Source organism: Zootoca vivipara, chromosome 8, assembly GCF_965207765.1.
Source record: "Zootoca vivipara chromosome 8, rZooViv2.hap1.1, whole genome shotgun sequence".
Lineage (NCBI taxonomy): Eukaryota > Metazoa > Chordata > Lepidosauria > Squamata > Lacertidae > Zootoca > Zootoca vivipara.
This window is the reverse complement of record NC_142591.1, coordinates 67,730,040-67,749,761: the sequence shown is the minus strand read 5'-3', so window position 1 is coordinate 67,749,761 and position 19,722 is coordinate 67,730,040. Positions and strand designations below refer to the sequence as shown.

The 19,722-nt window shown below is 39.3% G+C and overlaps 1 protein-coding gene across 1 annotated transcript in view; it reads right to left on the bottom strand.

The window, feature by feature from the left end:
- Positions 1-19,722, bottom strand: part of ZFPM2 (zinc finger protein, FOG family member 2) — a 328,000-nt gene that overhangs the window by 238,687 nt on the left and 69,591 nt on the right. Inside the window, exon 3 of the mRNA XM_035125261.3 lies at positions 15,523-15,624. Within this exon, the coding sequence (XP_034981152.3) occupies positions 15,523-15,624 (102 nt within the window). The remainder of the gene's footprint in view (positions 1-15,522; positions 15,625-19,722) is intronic.

The window sequence follows — 19,722 nt, the reverse complement described above, 5'->3', positions numbered from 1 at the left end:
CAATGGTAAATAAATCACCACTCCATGTTACAACCTGTAATTACACTTTGATAAGGCAGAAGTGAAGAGGAGTGGGGGCAGGCTGCTGAAGAATCCAGGGAGTCTCCCCCACCTGCTGTGACCAGTTCCCCTTCCCTCTGGTCTCCCAGAACACAGAGGGGAATGAAGAGGGTGAAGCAAAGAGAGATAAGATGAAGGAGAATGGTGGGAAGGGGGGGGGGCTTCAGTATTCACAACTGCCTCATTGGTACAAGGCCTACTGGGAAGAAATGATAAGTCTGCACTTATAAAGAGTGACATTGGGTGTGTGTTTTTTGCTGACCTGCTCCTGGCTCTGAACTTTCAAAAGGTCTAAAATTCATATGGCATTCTTGGAAATCTTAACATTGTGGCTGCTGGTCCAACAGATCTTTGAAAAGATCTGATAAGTTGCACCTGGAACTGCCAAAGTCACATTACCACCACGAAATCAAGAAAATGGCAAGTGGAAATGCAAAATGGGGAGAAGCAGCCTGTTTCACATTTCAGGCAGAAGCTAATGGCTGTATCCAATGCTGTACCAGTGGGGTTCTATTGGCAGAATGGGACTTCCATGTCCTCTCCCCCACCCACCCACCCTACCACCCACACGCTCCCTGCCACCCACACGCTCCCAAAATCTGCACATGAAGACTGCTGGTTTTGAAGGTGTGTTTGCACACCTGTAGAGCTGCAGCGTTGAGGCAGAAATTTTCCCTTCTTCAATCATGTTTGCTGCTAAGCTTCTTCTTTCTTCTTTCTTGTTTAATTATATGGGTGATCTCAACCAATCATGAAGACACACACTGAATGGGGTAATTATATAGATTACCAGATTTGGCTAGCTGAGAGGAATGAAAATAAACAGGTGGTTTTTATTAAGAATTACCAAGAGGAGGAAAGTTTTAGAGCTGCCAAAAGTGTTTACCAAAAAACAAAAATAAACAAAAAAAATTAGTTTCACTCTTGTACCATCCAGATGCTTGGACTACGACTCCCACCCAGGATGGCCAAGGTCAGGGATGATGAGAGTTGCTGTTAAAAACATCTATAGGGCACAAGGTTTGGAAGAACTGCTCTAGTGGAGTTTTTATGTCAAGTCTCAAATTCCAAAAACCATAGCACCAGAGTTTCAATTTAACTTTAGTTTTACCTATCAGTAGAGCAGGTTCCTGAATTTATTGTCCAGTCACAGCGAGATGAATATCAGTCATTTTTAAAACCAATCATCTGAAGTTCATATCATTCCTGATAGCTAATGGGGTTCTGATAAGCAACTTTTTAAAAAAATCCTAGTTGCCAATAGCTCATGGACAACCACTGCCATAGAAAACAAAACAGATAATTTTAATCCATAGTAACCAAATTAAAATGTGGTCAACATTTTTCATCAGCCTGATTTGAAACAATCCCAAAATGGGTTCCGTGAAGAAATTATCAGGATTCTTCAAAAAAGAAGGAATTGAATAGAATATACCGTATAGATATATTTAAATATTATCTTCATGCAACTGCCACAGCTTACTTAGTAAATTTACACACAGTTACTTTTACTACTGGCATTAAGACATACACATTTGTGCTATTGCTCAAATCATACAATGGAGCAGGGAGCTTATTTATATGGGCATGTGAGGAAGAACAAGGTTCTGCTTAACAATTTAATGCCCCTATCATCCCTTGCCCTATGCATAGAAAGTTAAATTTATAGCAACCACAATCAAGTATGCAAGTAGCCACCGAAGCTAATTTTAATATCCTCCCAAGAAAGCCGCATATAATAAATACTAGTTATACCGACAAGTTCTTCTTTCCATCTTTCCCTCCCCCACAACTTGTACCTTCAATGCAGCTGGAACTTCTATAGATCAGAGGACACTGTCAGTATAGGCTGACCAATCTCTGAGGGTTTTTTCTCCTTCTCTTCAAGATACTCTGTGTTAACAGCTAGAGGGGGTTCAATCAGCACTGCTTTGATCTCGGCTGGAACTATAATTATTTAACATTGTTACAAGGATTTCTATAATCCATCCTACCATTAAATCCCTTTTACACCCTCATCTTCTGAAGCCTAATCTGCATCTGTACACTCAGTTTGTCTCTTCAGCTGGTTTCATCAGGCTCCAGCATTCTCCAACACCCAGACTGATGGCTCCTTTTTTTTAATGAAATCATTTTCTTTCAAATTGAAAACTGCAAAAAAGGTCTTGTGCATTTTCTACCTTTTGATGAGATAGCAATATAACACCAATACATTCGGCAGTTTGCTACAAACCACCTTCCATTTAATATAATAAAATTCATTTTGGCATTTGTGTTCTTATTAAGCAGAATATTCCGTATGTTAACATGCCATGATTGAACTCTTATGCCCTCCATGCATATATTTACACTAACATATACTGCAACACCATATGGAAAGCTGCACTGTGCTGCACAGAAAATTCAGACAACTAACTAGAAATGACCACCACTTCCTAGCACATCACACAAACTCAGTTAAAGAATTTCAAAATGTGAGAAATGCAAACAGATATTGAGGGCTGAACAAAAGTCTTGAAAACCCTTGTTGCAATCCTTAATCTATCACAAACATTTTTAAAGGCAGACAAGTAGGTTTAGTAACGAAACAGTCATTGTAATATACCAAAATTATGAATGAGCTGGTGAAAGAGGCACCACAATTAACTACAGGAAATTCTTAAGTATATCCTAAATGGCAAGGAAGGCTGTCTACTGCATGTATCTGCACATCAAAAAGGAATGATCCACATTGGTACGTAGAGAATACAAGCCTGCATAATGAGCTTCAATCTCAGTTTATTGTAACATTGAAGAAAATCAAGAGCATAATAAGAGTGACATCACTTCTATATATACTTGTATTTGTATAATTTAATGCTGACTTGTCTGCTATCATAACTCTATTTTTAACATTGTACCTTTATTGTTTCCTGCCCTAAACTCTCTTAAGGGACAAATATAATAAATAAATAAATAAATAGTGAATAAATAAACAAAGAGAAACTGCTGAATCAAAAGCAGTTATTGTGGTGTGTATTTTTATTTTATTTTATTGTAAACTGCCCTGTGATCTTCGGATGGACGGTACAGAAATGTAATTAATTAATTGGTATCTTTAGGATTATTTATGCGTATAGTATTATATTTCTGAAAACACAAACACCAAACTTAAGCAGTTTTGATTGGCACAACACCAAATATTTCATATTCCTAGCTGCAAGGTACAAATTGTTTTTAATCTACTGTTATTATTGTTGTTGTTATTCCATCACACAATAACAAAATTGGTCAAACATATTAAGATATTACACTTATCTTGGTAGTTCATTCAGTATCATATGCTTTAGTGACAGTAATGCTTATAAGGCAAAATTCTGACCACCAATGAACAAAATAAAGTCATATTTCACAGCTATGATGTCATCAAAGGGCTGTATTTCATGGCTATAACGCCTCTGAAAATATATACAGTATATAAAATAATATCCGTAAGAAGCTACTTTTCCAAGTCTGCCTGAGGTCCAGCAAGGTGGACCTCCTTAAATTCCATTTACTGTACATTAGAATTTGAATATCAAGGAAGCCTAAATAGCCTGAGGGTAGAAAAAGCATTTTGCACCTCATATGCTGTAGCATATTTGCTATATTATATGCATTATACTATAAATGAATTGCTCATGTTATCTCCATTACTTTCCCCCAATACAGTATATCGGCATCGTCTTCCATTCACATATTCATACCTGCGTATTTTATTTGACCTGTATATATTTAGAGATGGAACTTATACAATAGACAAACTGTTAGTGCTAGAAGCCCCAAACCCTGAAAATGATGTTTGCTGTTTCATTCAGCCTTAATGCAGCATCACAAGAATATCAGCCTTGAGCTATCTGTCTTGCTAAAAAAAAAAATCACTTCACTTTTCCAGAAAGGAAAACTGATAGGATTATTTTCATGATAAATTAATTTTGCCATGTAATTGCAATTATGACTTCTAATTAATGAATGGTTTCAGCTTTACTAACTAGGTCAGCATTTTTCTTTATAATATATATCAGCTCTCTCTTTAGATAAGTGATATGATACATCTAGACTCTGGAGAAATAATAGCAAAGCCTTTCTTTACGTACTAGGTTTAGATGCTTAAAAGGAGCATGGTACATTTTGCCAGGTAATTCTTTATTGTATTTTGTATCTGAAACAGAAAGCCGAGTAAACATTACCTTATTAAAATCCAAACATATTTTAAAAATGTTTTGAACAATTTACATTTACACTTCAAGCTGAACACAGTCACTCATCTGCTGGGGTAAGCAGCATGGTGCCCTACAGATGTTGGACTTATAGCTCCCATCAGCCCCAACCAGCAATGCCAATGATTGGGGTGATGAAAATTGTACTCCAGCAACATCTGGAGGGCACCACTCTGGGTACCCTGGCTCTACAGGATTTGATTCTTTGGCATGCCATTAAACAGATGACTGGTTCTACTAACTCTGACATCCCTATTCACCTGTTGTGTGGGAGGAACTGAAACCAAGCTCTCATTTTCCCCAAAAGGTTATAATTGCACTCAAAGAAAATTGGAATAGGCTTTAAAAAAAACAGCACTCAGGTTTGATACACATATCTGAGTAATCGCTGTCTGAAACTCTGGTATGACTCAAGCATAGCAAAGGATCCAGATAGCGTCATATTGAACAGAAGTTCCATATTACATGACCTAATATTTTTACTCACCTTTTTCACGACTGATCTGAAAGGCAAAACTAGACTACGAGAGAATGGTATTCAAACCCATCTCTTCCAAGTTCAGCACCCTAAACCACTGCATCACACTGCCCCTATGGAGTATTGCCTGTACTGGATGACTACAGAAGAAGCAGAGAATGGGAAAAGCTTTGTTTCTCATCCTCTTTGGAAAAAATATTGGGAAGAAAATCTATCATTGCCTCCCTCTCTAGCTGACTTTAGCATTAGTTTCTGGCAATCAGGGTTCTCCCACTAGCTGTAAATGTAAAAGCATGCTCAAGGGCAGGATGGAGTGTGCGAGAGGTCTCCAACTGTGGTCCATGGACCACCCATGATCCATAAGCTTCATTCAGTTGGCCCATGGCATGAAGACAAGTAGGAGCAGTGGTTGTGAGCAGCAGGTTTAGTGCATTGAATATTCACGTTGATTTTTAATTGCATCTTAATTGTTTCTTTTATATGTAATATTGTTTTTATTATTTAGTATTGTAATATGTGGGGCCCAGGTGGCGCTGTGGTTAAACCACTGAGCCTAGGGCTTGCTGATCAGAAGGTCGGTGGTTCGAATCCCTGTGACGGGGTGAGCTCCCGTTGCTTGGTCCCAGCTCCTGCCAACCTAGCAGTTCGAAAGCACGTCAAAATGCAAGTAGATAAATAGGAACCGCTACAGCGGGAAGGTAAACGGCGTTTCCATTTGCTGCTCTGGTTTGCCAGAAGCGGCTTTGTCATGCTGGCCACATGACCTGGAAGCTATACGCCGGCTCCCTCGGCCAATAATGCGAGATGAGCGCGCAACCCCAGAGTCGGTCACGACTGGACCTAATGGTCAGGGGTCCCTTTACCTTTACCTTTGATTGTAATATGTAATACAATAAATATAAGAAATATTTTAAAAAAGAATACAATTAGAAATCATACAGCTACTACGGCAGCACAAAGCACTGCAATTGCCACAACAGGTAGAAAAGCCAATAAGTGGTCAGCAATTTTCAACTGGTCTGTAGGGGGAAATGTTTGAAAACCACTGAACTAGGGGTGGAGAAGTAGGAAGATATAACTTGTTGAGAAAATGAGTGAAGCAAGTAGGAAAGAAGACAAGAAAGCAGCTGGGAGATTTTAGAAAAGGTAAGTGGAATGGGAATAACACTGGAATATAGAAAAGGAATAAAATGTAATGCAAATAAGAGCATAGGAAGCTTACACTGACTCAGGTTCATCTAGCTCAGTACTGTCTACACTGTCTACATTGGCAGTGACTCTCCAGGGTTTCAGACAGGTTTCTCTTCCAGCGCTACCTGGAGGTGCCAGGCCAGGGTTCAAACCTGAGACCATCTGCATGCAAAGCAGGTGCTATACCACTGAGCTATAACCCTTCTCACAGGAAGTTAAGATGTAAGAAGGGACTATAAGGAAGGAAGAAGTGAGACAAGGAAAGGATAAAAAGGGCCAGGGCAAAATGGGTACAAGGGTACGGGACACATGGAAGTCTGGGTGGGGAGAAGAAGTGGAAAAGAAGTAAATAGGGGCTGGAAGGTAGAGGAGCTCTAATGGTACATTGTACGAAAATGCGAAAGCATAGCACCAGATCCAGTTTTCCATTAAAATTCAGACACAAAGAAGCTGAAATAGTGATCACATGACAGTTACCTAAAATGGAAGCATTTTGAGACTGTCAGATCATCTGTATGCTGCCTTTCATTCAGAGAATGCCAAAGCAGTTCACAGAAAAAAATTAAGAAAAAGAAAATGCACATTCCAATAGGGATTCCAACAAAACTTTAGCATTAGACACCGAAGTAAAGATTGACAAACCTAAGCACACTGAGCAATCCTATGCACAAGAAGCTGGCATAATCCAAGACAGTATAAATTAAGACAGCAGAAAGTTAAACCAGATCCAAACCCCATTCAGCAACGGTTCTGTTGTTGTGTCTACACCAGTAAGAAGGGGGGGGGGGACAACAAGCCTTTAAAATAGTGTTCTACACTAGGTTGTCAGGTTACCTGCCTGAGCTGAATGGGCTTATGATCCAGCCAAAGTCCGCTTCTATTTGATCCTGCCCCCAGGATGCCCCTCTGGGGTGGGGGTGGGGACTTACACTGGCCTTGGAACAGCCAGGTTTGGCTTAGCCAGCTGAGCCCTAGCTGAGCGAGGAGGAACAAGTTACATTGGTGTATGTTTGGCTGAGCCAGGGTTGAGAACTTAACCCTGGCTTAGTCAAGAATAGGGACGCGGGTGGCGCTGTGGGTTAAACCACTGAGCCTAGGGTTAGCCAATCAGAAGGTCGGCGGTGCGAATCCCCGCGACAGGGTGAGCTCCCATTGCTTGGTCCCAGCTCCTGCGAACCTAGCAGTTCGAAAGCACATCAAAATGCAAGTAGATAAATAGGTACCGCAAAGCGGGAAGGTAAATGGCGTTTCCGTGTGCAGCTCTGGTTCGCCAGAAGCGGCTTTGTCATGCTGGCCACTTGACGTGGAAGCTGTACGCCGGCTCCCTCAGCCAATAATGTGAGATGAGCACCACAACCCCAGAGTCGGTCACGGCTGGACCTAATGGTCAGGGGTCCCTTTACCTTTAGCCAGGAATTAGTTGGCTGAACCTGAGATCTGCTGCACCCTAAACTGGCACTTATTGTGGTTCTTGTCATAGGATTGCACCCTACGTTCCTCCAATGCTGAAACATACAGTCAACATTTTAAGTACAAACTAGCTTATCAAACAGAGGGATACTTAGTAGCTCCTATGTGATAAATATTAGACATATTAGACATAACATGCACCATAATCCTATTTATTGGCTGACCACTGCATCTGGTAAATTATGTATTATTTGAATTAACAGGAACATAAAATTTGTACTGGTTGCACTGAAAATATCAACAAATATATTCTTTCAGTCATTGTAGTTAGATTATTCCATCTGCTCTAGTATGTCAAGAAGAAAAAGGCAGGCAAGGCAGATTCCAACAGCACTGAAGGAAATTTCACTTGAGAAAATATTATTATGTGTAAAAACATGGGATATAGAACTGAAATCAGTTGAAACACTACATAATTTCAGAAAGAATTGGCATTCTCCTAGCTCACTCTTTGTTTGCATGTACTTGTTGGACTGTAGTTTTCCTTCTAAATGATTCCATGTTGGGCATACTTGTTCAGTATATTAACACACCCGTCCTTCAACAGTTCAAGAAAAATTGTTGCTATGCAGGAATAATCTTGGCAGAATTAATGAGAAAAACACAACAAAGAGCAAAATGGTTGTGGACCAATTACATGCCCCTTTTGATTCTCAACCCATCTGCTTCCAGAAGCTGACATTGTTTCCTAGTCCTATGCAATTACCAGAGTATGTGATTGCCTTTATGACCAAAATACAGTGGAGACAGCTGAAAAGTGCAAAGCTTCCTGCCAGATTCTGCGGGTCCCCTGGTGCATGAAAGTACAAGAAACAGTGTATTGTAATGCAGATGTCTGTTGATTCCCAATAGAATTTCAAACTCTAAGTCCTTCACTGCACAGCCTACAGAAGTTGAACTTCTAAATGTCTTTACTATATTATGTACCATGTCCAAAAATGGGATTTCCCCATGACAGCTTGTCCCTTATGCTTATGTATTTACATTGTATTGCCATACTTATGTTTATGAGTCCAATAATAGAAACAATTACCCACAAAAGACTTTGACCCTTCTGTTCACACTTAGGGGGGCTCTGACCAGGGAATCTGTTGTGCTCATTGTGTTCATCTAACACAGTAATCTGACCTCAACCCGTGCTATTCTCCTCAACACTCCTGTGGCAAAAAGAGAAAATAGCAGGGAAGTACATTTGGGTGTGAAAAGAGATGCTCTGACTCTACATACACACTGTCAGAGGTCAGAAGTACAAAACTGGTTTTCCTGGGACATGTAGCATCATGGCTATCTCTTTCAACATGAAGAGAAATCTCCTAAGATGTACCATAGCTTTTTTTTTGTTCTTCTTAGTTTGGCATCCATGTCCTAAACTGGAAGTACAGAGAACCAGCAAAGTACAGACCACCAAAATGCAAGTGCTCTTAAAAAACCCCCAACCTATTTTCATAGTACAGTTTTTCCTTCAGTAGTGGATGTTTCTCTCATAACCCAGCATCCTGCTTTGCACACTACAGACCCTGCAGTGGTTCCAGGCAGTGACTTGCAGATAGGGTGCAACAGGCAGGGCACCATCTCAGGACACTGTTGATGGTATTGAGGGGTGTGGCTTGCAGTGGAATGACGTGCTGGATGTACACTCATTCTTCAAATATCTGGACATAACACCATTGGCAAATCCGTCATGGGTTGACTTCTTCAGAGCCCCTCCTTCCCACTCCTCAATAGCAAAATGGCTTAATCCAGCTTTCATTCCTGGATTCCCAAGTTAATGTATTACCATTTTAGGGCAATAGCCAATGATCTACCCAATGCCTACTAATTGATAACCATGATATTTGTAAGTCAGCTTTGATCCAAAGAGATCAACTAGATCAGCACAACCAACATAGTTTGGGAGTTGTGATTCTCCAACACAAGTCCTCATGTGGTAAACCATTTTTGAAACTACCAGTGTAATCCTATACATTGGGTTATATCCAAAGTAAGTGCTCCTCAGAGCATACCCACTGGAAACAATGGACATGACTAATTTCAATGGGTTGTATCCAATTTAGTTCTATTTGGAGTAGCCCCACTGAAATTAAGGGAGTCAAGTTAGTTATGTCCATTAATTTCAATGAGTCTACTCTGAGTAGAACTAATACAGTCGTACCTTGATTGTCGAACGCCTTCATACTCAGACGTTTTGGCTCCTGAATGCCACAAACCTGGAAGTGAGTGTTCCGGTTTGCAAATGTTTTTTGGAAGCCGAACATCCAACGTGGCTTCCGATTGAGTGCAGGAAGCTCCTGCAGCCAATCAGAAGCTGTGCCTTGGTTTTCAAACTGTTCTGGGAGTCGAACAGAAGGGGGAATTAGCTTGCCTGCTATCTTCCAGTTCTTGGGATATTTCATTTAGATGATGGAAGCTGGAATTACATGTTTATGATTCAATGAGGTTCCCCTACCCTGCCCCTCTCCTCCAGATTATCCAGCAACAGGGGTGCCTGGCTTTCTTCTTTTAATCTAGCATCCACTTCACTATAGAAGGTACTATTTTGACTGCCTCTTGTTTCATAAAGGACTCTGAAGTCGTAGTAATTTTGGCACTTTGTTATAATTTTTCTATGACACCGCCCAACACACACACACATACACACACACTTCCTCACATACCACACCAACACCCAGCCTCATTTTCATATGGATACAAAGCATCAGGATAAAATGATGGTTCATTATAGTGGTACAGAGCTCTTATCTTCATCCAGCAAGAGTCATTTCCTTCCCAAGATTGAAATGCAAATGTGAAAATTAATGATAACTGCATTATCTGATAGCTGAGATAATACCGATTCACCGGCAGAGTAACACACAGCCGTCCTATGATTTCCTCTGCTTCTTCACAATATTCTTCTTACTGTCAGACTATATCTATGGTTAACTGTGTTTCATGGATTTTTGTTAATTTACATCAAATAGCATTTTCCAAGATCTCATATCTACCACATTTCCCCAATCAAAAAGGAAACAAAATCAGGACTGTAATCTCAAAGTCCTTCCCAGGATTGATTTTGTAAAAAGGAGATCCTGCATTTTCAGTGTCTCATCCTAATGCACACCAAACACTACCTGTTTTTTTTTCTCCCCAAATTCATTTATAGCACCAAATAAAATAGTAATTTATAAAGGGCGAGAGGGTGTTGCAGAAAACCTATTAAAATAAACATTTAAAATCCAATCCCCACCCCAAATCATGTACATAGTGTACACAGAAGGATATCACCAGCACACATTTCACTAAAATGGCACACTTCATAATCCACACATGACAAAAGCAGCTATTATTTGTCAGCTTACATCAGAATATTAATATGGTCTACTCATGTTTCGTTCAATTCTTCACTAGGCTGGGCATTTCTTATGAATAAATGATTCCCAGAAAACCGTAATTCTTCTGCATAGAACCTCAATCTTTAATTCAAGAAAAATGATTCAGATTGCACATAATTCAAATCGGCAGGAAAGTTCAATCTAATCCACATTTACTCAGAAGTAAGCCCCAGTGATTTCAGTGGGATTTATTTCCAAGAATGCACAAGATGGTAGTCTTAGTGGCTTCTTTTATTTTTTTGACAGTTTTAAGGATATTGGGGGACAGATCCTTTCCAGACTCAATTTCCTGTGGTCTTCTATATAGGAGCCCTCCAGGACGTCTGTTTACTCCAGCTCCCTGTTAGTTTTCTGTTCACTTCCCTTTATGGCTTGTAGACAGTAGATGTGGATGAAGCAAGGTTTCTGATCATGTTCATTTGTTATACTGCCAAGTGAGACAATGCTGAAACTGCGGGAACTGTTTGGCCTTTGGGCACTTACTCGGTTAATACAGCCACATTCTCTTCTGGAATTTGGCTACTCTAACTTTCCTGGTGCAACAGAGCTTCTGAAGTCTCACAGACAGCAGTATAGGAAATGCCACGCTAAGGGTTTGCTCAATGGCTTGGTGCATAGGCAGTAGCAAAAAATATTTAATTTCTACCTTTACTCAATTTCCCCATTCATAGATCATATAATTTACCCACTTGCCTTGAAAAGATTCAAAATTTCTATACATTCCAACATCATTTTCATTTGGAGAGAATGAGAACCAAAGGTTAAAGTTATACACATTTTTTGTACAGTTAATGTAACAAAGAAAGTAGAATTTTTCAAGTGTATTTTTTTATGGTGGCAGGAGAAGTAACCTCTCATTGCTAAGGCAATCTTTTTTGTTTAAAATGTTTTCCATGAAATATATTGTAATATATTTTAGTGCTGAATCTTGTTTTTACATAATGCTGCAGTGCTTTGTGTGAAATATAGGCATATTTTTGTATATCATTAACAACATTATAAATAACATCATCATAATCAGATATACTGTATCTTCATTTTTGTTTGCACTATATTTTCCACCTGCTGGTTTCAGAAAATTACTGCTGGAGTTCTGCTCCTCTTCTTACACAGAACACAGTAATTTGCAAAGTCAAGCAAGGATGAAAATGTGATTGAAAGGCCTTTTTAATGAAAATGTTGTTGTTGCATTATAAATTATTTCTACAAAGAGTTTGGGCTTCCTTCACCCTTTTGAAGAGAATATTCTCCATTTTTAGACATAGCTATTCTGAGGAAATTATTGTTTAAATATGGTCACCATTATACACCTATCAGTTATGCTAATAATTACAGAATGAATTTTGACATCTTTACATAAGGCAAAACTCAACTGCATTCAAGGGAAGAGACGCCTCAGTATCATTTGAAAAACAAATCTAATCCTTTACGCTTTTTTGTTCCACAAACCAAGTTTTGCATTATTTACAGCTAATGGCTGTCTGGGTCATTCTTATTCATGTCGCTGAAACTGCCACCTTTTTCCAGCTCTGTCATGTTGCATTTGCACTGTTTATACTGTTTGTAAGAGAAAATATTAGCTTACATTTCTGCCTAAACACGAAGCTCTTACACTTTATTGATTGCAGTCCACAGGTTTCTCTCTTAACTCTGAAGTCAATGACCAGGGTGTGTTAAATGATTTATATCAAATGAAAACTGATAAGAAAAGTCCTTGAAAACATCATTGGCTGCCATATCCATTTGTTAAACTCAACGTGCTTCTAAATGTAAGCTCAGAGTTTGAAACTAGATAATAGCTCTTTAGTTTCCAGCCAAAAAAAATAATTTAAGGAAGTACTGCTACTATCTTTAAAAGAGCAATAAACAGGCTCTACAAATTGGTGCTGCTTCTTATTAGAGTTCTGAAAGTTAGAGGTACACTCCAAGGAAGATCTAGGAAATGGTCATGCAGAAATTTGTGCTGAGCCAAAAGTTTGTTTAATGTGTAATCCTATGTCTACTTAGAAGTAAGCCCCACTGGCTTCAATGGTACTTACTTCCAGGTATGTGTGTACACAGTTGAACCTCAGTGTGACAACAAGTGCTTATCATATCGGGAAGTGACTATGCTTTCTCTTTTTAAAAAACAAAGTTGAAAATGCTATTTTTTGTTGTTGCTTATGCATCTCCACCCCACCCAGAAAACTCCTGAAATGACTTTAGGTCATGACATTTATCCCAGAATGCCTCTGAAGCAATGCTACATCACCACAGAGTGTCATTCCAATAACATTTTCAAGAAAACATTTGGCAGTCACCAGATAACATTTTTTATGCCACTGTTCTCAGTGGCTGCTAACACCATACTTACACAGTAGGAAGCTCCACTGAGTTCCATTGTACTTACTATCATGTAAGTATGCTCAGGATTGCAGGCATATCTTTTTATTTCTTGTAAAAAAAAAGTGAGGGGGAAGGAAGATAGAGTAATGCCCACCTGAAACCTTTTTTAAAAAAATCCAGCACCCTCCCTAAGAAATGCTAACAAAACATTCCACATACTGCTTGCTAGTCTAAAGTATATCTTTTAGAGTAAATGGTGATGCACGTAGAAGCAAAGACACATACAGACAGAATCTGTGGTATAGTTTTTGTAACATTGATCAATTGATTTGAGAGGTACTTAGTGCTTGTTTAGACTTCCCATAGTCAAGTCACATAGTTCATTGGGTGAAATATGTGGCTATCAGTGACCAAGGACAGAATGGATGGTCAGATATGTTTCAATCGTACTGTCACTGCTTTGGCCATCCTGGTGGATGATCTATGCAGACAAGGGCAAAGACAGAGTGACTATATTGGTTCTTCTTGATGTCTCAGTAACAATATATACCATCAACCATTGTATCCTTCTGGACAAAAATGGAAATTTTGATGCTAGGGGCACCACTTAGAGTAGGGATGTCTTAAGAAATCAAATAGGGTTGCTCATCCCTACACAACTGCTGTGACCAGAATTAGGATGGGCAGCATAGGCCACCTCAAGTGGCCTATGTACTGAACTCATGATGATTCTGCACCCTGGTTTCCCTTGTTATTTGGCCCTCACTCACACAGAGTCAATGCACACCCCTAGCAGATATAGCATGCTAACTCAAGCTTAAATCCCTGCTCAGTTTACTGATTATGCTCATGCACTCAGCTAATCACTGAGATATTCTATAATGCACAAATCACACTGCTCTTAAAGGAGCTTCACAGGCTGCCAATGAGCTAACAGTCCAGGCTTATGAGGTTGGTTTACCTTACTTAGGTTCCCAGATTTTTGCTGCATTTCATTTTCATAATTTTTATGTCTGATGGCTATACCTTTAAATTTTGTTGCACACCACCTTAAAACCTGATGATAAAGCTGGTTTAATATTCTGGCTGATTAATATTCTTTTGTTGTTGTTGTTTAGTTGTTTAGTCGTGTCCGACGGACCAGAGCACACCAGGCGCTCCTGATAAATATCCTACAGTCTTTTTAAATGTGTGGAAAGGGAGCGTTTTGCTATTTCGTTTTAATTATTCACTTATTTTTATCTTGTATTTTATTCTGTGAGCCGCCCTGAGATCTTATGATGAAGGGCGTTATATAAATATAATAAAAATGTGTGTGTGTGTGTGTGTGTGTGTGTGTATTTTTCAGGCTGTTGAATAAGCTAAGGGTGGTAAACAACTCTGCACGCTCAGAAATGCCATACCAATGATTATAAAAATGGCTCTGGAGTTGTGTGTTTATACTCAGAGTCGTGTTTCAGACATGACCTTTTCCAAAGTAGAATGTGTATGTTGGGAGCAAATCAGACACCATTTCAGTACAGTCGTACCTCGGGTTACAGACGCTTCAGGTTACGCGTTTTCAGGTTACAGACCGCGGGAAACCCAGAAGTACCGGAAAGGGTTACTTCCGGGTTTTGCCGCTCATGCATGCGCAGAAGCGCTAAATCGCACTTTGCGCATGAGCACCAAATTGTGTCACGCGTGTGCGCAGACGCAGCACTGCAGGTTATGAACGCTGCGGGTTGCAGATGTGCCTCCATCACGGATTACGTCTGCAACCCGAGGTTCCACTGTATAACACTTCTTCTAACATTTGGAAGAATTACTACATAGGTCCCATCAGTGCAAGATTGCCACTTGAGTCTCTACCCCTTTCACCCATGTCCATGCCCTCCTGAAAAACATTCTGGGGAGTTGGGGGAACCCTTGGAACAGAATTAGGGAACACACAGGGGGAGGAGAGGAGGAGAAGTCCCACTGCACAAGTAAAAATCCTTGCGCTGACAGGATGTTTACTTAATACTACATTGAACAGATCATTGCCTTTTGCTATTGACCCTGAAATCTCTACTTAGCAAAAATTTTGCTATATATTTTCAATTTCATAAAACCTTTGTTTTCCACTTTTCATGGAGACGAAAGTAGAACCCCTTTATCTTGCTACTCACCTATAAAAAAAATCCACGAAAAGTCTTTGCAAAAATAAAATGATATGCAATATTGACTATGTTCAATTGGTGAGGCGGAGGGAGCATTGAATCTTGCAGTGCTTGCTGTTCATTTATCTATATAGCAATATATAATAAATAATAATAATAATAATTTTTTATTTATACCCCGCCCTCCCCAGTCAAAAACCGGGTTCAGGGCGGCTGACACCAACAGAACCACAATAAAATATTCCTACCTGGCCCATCCCAGTCTTCTGTTTCGAGCATAAGTGGTCCAGGTTTCTCCAAACGTGCATCCCCATCAGAATCTGCTGCTTCTTGGCTGCCCTCTTCATCACCTATCAATTTGCCAAGGAAATACACAGAATTAACATCTTCTGCTTCCTACTTCTCTCTCTTTCTCCATCTTAAAACACAAACACGAGACAATGAAATTAATCATTTTGACTGCATATTATATATAGACAAAAAATTAACCATTTATTTTTTAAAATAACAATATTCTAGCACGTTTGCATCTAAGGGAGTTATTAAAATGTCAATAAATCCTACAATACTTTATAAGAATCAAATCCTTGAAGCGAACTTGTTCAACAGCTTCAAAATTCTGTATCAACCTTCCCCAACATAGAAACATTTAATTTGAGGGGATTTGTGGGGTAAAACCAATGACGGGCCTCATATTTTCTGATGCAGATGTGGATTTGGGGAAGATTTGGAGGTGGGAAGGGGTTATATATTTTCTGAGAAAAAAGGACAGCACAGATTTTCACCCAGAAAACAGAAATCAAAGAGATTCTTTAAAAGTTCCCACTTCATAGGTGGTAAATACATCCAGCTCAGAAGACCTTCCTTAGGACATAGGTTTGAACCTTAGCACATTTTAGAAACTAAATGCTGAGTAAACTTTGTGTCCTATTAGCTGGGATTGTCATTTACTGACAGCATAACAGAATATAGCATTGTTTGTATATTGGCAGTAATTCCCCCCCTATATATAATTGGAAGCGTCAGTTTTTTTGGGGGGGGGGGATCAGGATGCTACTTTGCTATCCAAAAGACACAAAGTTGGAAGTCCTAATGAAATCACATGCATTTAGGACTGAAGTTCTAGCGTCATACAGGCATTCCTCACACTACAGTAATCCATGCACACCCATTCAATATAAGGCTCTCGTAAAAAAATTCTTATGCAATAGTACCTATTGAGCTTTCTTGACTGAGTATCACAGCAGCTGTTCGTCCCCCTATAATGTATTTTGCAATCGGCTAAATCTACAAAGTATTTTTTTTAACAATGAACAGTTCAGAACTGACAGGTCTAGTTTCTTGTTCACAACTGCTTATCACAGTACAGATATCATATATGTTTTCCAGGTGCTTTCTATAGTTAGGATACCTTCACAGAAGCCGCTCGTGAAAGATAAGGTCATAAAAGAGATGAAAAATGTGTGAGCTTCATACACTCATGGTTTTATCATCAGACAAGATAGCTTTCGGTAAAGGACTTCTAGTTACAAACAGAAAGCTGCCTACAAGAAGAGAGGGAAATGTGAAAAGTTTGGAATGGAATTCAAGTTTACTCTTCCAGGAAGCATAAATGGAAAACTAAATTACCAGTATCACCAAACAGAAAATTGAAACAGTGGAAACTCTGTTTCAAAGTGACACTACAGAGCATCATAAATAAATACATCAAATTTTGGAAGACCATGAGAGAGCTCTTTTGTTGCTGCTATTTACATGCCCATACTATGTGTACACACTGCAGGGAACCACAATGGGCCTTAATAATATAAGAACAAAAAGAGTCTTGCTGGATCAGTCCAAAGGTCCATCTCATCTAGCATTCTGTTTCTAACAAAAAACAGTCAGGTGTGTTTGGGAAGCCTACAAAAGGAGCAGGGCATGAAGGCAACAGCTTTCTCCTTTTGCTTAGTTCCAGCAGCTGGTCTTCAGAGGTCTACACTGCCTCTGAACAATGATCCTTGGCAGTATGAACACAGTGAAGAGGAAAAAATGAAAGACAACAATAACTTTCACAAAGTACAGGAAACACCATGCAAGCACCTAGTACCTAAATTTACTGCCCTAAATCAGTAAAAATACAAATACTCAGTGCTGATTTAAAAACAATATCAGTGAAGTTTTCATTTGGCTGGATACATACTAAATTTGTCAGTTTCCAGCCTGATTTCAATGTGACCTAGGTGCAAATCCACCTCATCCCACCATCAGCAATGGTGTAACATCTCAGCAAAAAAGACAATGTACTATATATTCCAGCTGATTTTAGTGAGAATTAAAAAACAGCTCCTTCTATTCCAACTTATTCAGCCAAAGTAAAGCATAAGATAGAGGCTACCTCTGCAGTATTGGAGGCCAAAGTATTGGAGCTTTGGCCACCTCATGAGAAGAGAAGAATCCTTGGGAAAGACCCTGATGTTGGGAAAGATTGAGGGCACTAGGAGAAGGGGACGACAGAGGACGAGATGGTTGGACAGTGTTCTCGAAGCTACGAACATGAGTTTGACCAAACTGCGGGAGGCAGTGCAAGACAGGAGTGCCTGGCGTGCTCTGGTCCATGGGGTCACGAAGAGTCAGACACGACTAAACGACTAAACAACAACACCTCTGCAGTGAGATATGGCTCACCAACATCAGTATGTAAATTTCAAAGAGCTCATATCGTATATTGTATGGGTGTGTACCATGGAACTATATAACACTGGCTTTGTGTCTGGAGAACTTCTCAAGTTTGGAGGTGTTCAAACACACAACTTCAGTCCCAAATGCAAAAGAGGTGCTCTTTAGACAGTCAAGTGAAGCAAGAATACAAGAAGAGGACATTATCAGAACGCCTGCAAGTATTTCACATCATGACTTCAGAGTCAAATTAATTTTGCAGTGAATCATGACACACCAAAAGCAGATACATTCTTGGGAGCATAGTATTTTTCACTTTAGTGGGTTATTGTTTGCAATCTGCCCAAAGTTCTGGTGATGGACTTTAGGAATCTTTTTCTAGTCTGACACTTTTGCATTTATTTGCCCATAAAACTGTTCTGTCCTATATCCACGTGAATTTGCTAATTTTTAAAGTTTCTCATGAAACTTTAAGTATTTAAAGTATATACTTGCAAGCACATTTTCTTTAGAAAATATGAGTTTTAAACAAATGTTGATAGAATTTTTGAACAGGACATTCAGGGAATAGGAAAGTAAGTGGAAATCTAACCACACAGTCATTTAGGAGAAGCAGATTCTGTCAGTTCACACTGGAATTCACAAATATCAAATTGCTCAGGGATGCCTAAGTAATTTACAATTCTGATAACACAAACAATGTTGCCACAACCTTCTCCATGTACAAGTCTATCAAATGGGTTTGGAAATACAGAACTGTGGGAAGTGTTCCTCTCACAACTCAGTGTTGGAATCAAATTGAAAAAAATGGGGCAAAGGGGAGGTTTCTCTAAGTGCCTCTATCAGAAATTGAAACTTGAAAACACAATTGGAAAACTGTGAGCTGCCTCATCATTTCCTCAAATGATTCACCACCTGGTGGGAAAAAGTGCATTGAGATTTAAGCAGATTTAAGTGAGTGACTATGACATGTAAATAATCCCTATCTAACTCTTGAAGATTAAAAAATTTCAGGGGTGTTCCTATGTTAGGTTTTTAGGAAGCATTGCAACCACTGATTTAAGAGCAATGGGATTCATTATGATTTAAGAAGGGAAGTCCTCAAAGAAAAACATCCAGTTAGTCAACAATATGTCCATGTGCGTAATTATTGTAGTATTGAGCTGCATTTCAGTAAAACAGGGGTTCTGTTATTTTTTAATTTAATTGATTTTTTTTAAATAAAAAAATCTCTTTTACTGTATGTCAGTTCTTTTCTTAGCCATGTCTGACAGAAATGGGACAAAAGGAGTGGAGGGGAGACGACTGTAGAATTGCAGGTTCTCTGCTGCACTCATTTAGCACCATTTATACCCCATATTTTCCTGCTCTTTTCTCCTGACTGCCGCCTATCACTCAGTAATTGGTGCTTATTACTTACAAAGTGACATTTTTTAAAGTGCTGGTGACAAGCAGTATGTTGCTTTTATACTTGAAGCACATAGCTTTATAGCTGCCAAATACACACAGAGAGAGAAGGGAGGCGAAGGAACAAGAACAGTCACATTCCATGGGATAGACAGCAGCCAATATTATGCTGCCCAATGTGATTGTGTGAAAACCGTCAGAACATGAGAAGAGTGTATCCAAACATGAAACCATCTTTAATATCGATCCTGAAGTATTTCACAGTTTCCTGAATGTACCCAGTTTCACTTTTGGGGATTTCAGCCGCAACCCTAAGATTAGATTTTCCTTATTAAAAAGAAGTCCACTGAATAAAAAAGCTCTGCATGTGCCTAGTTGCACAA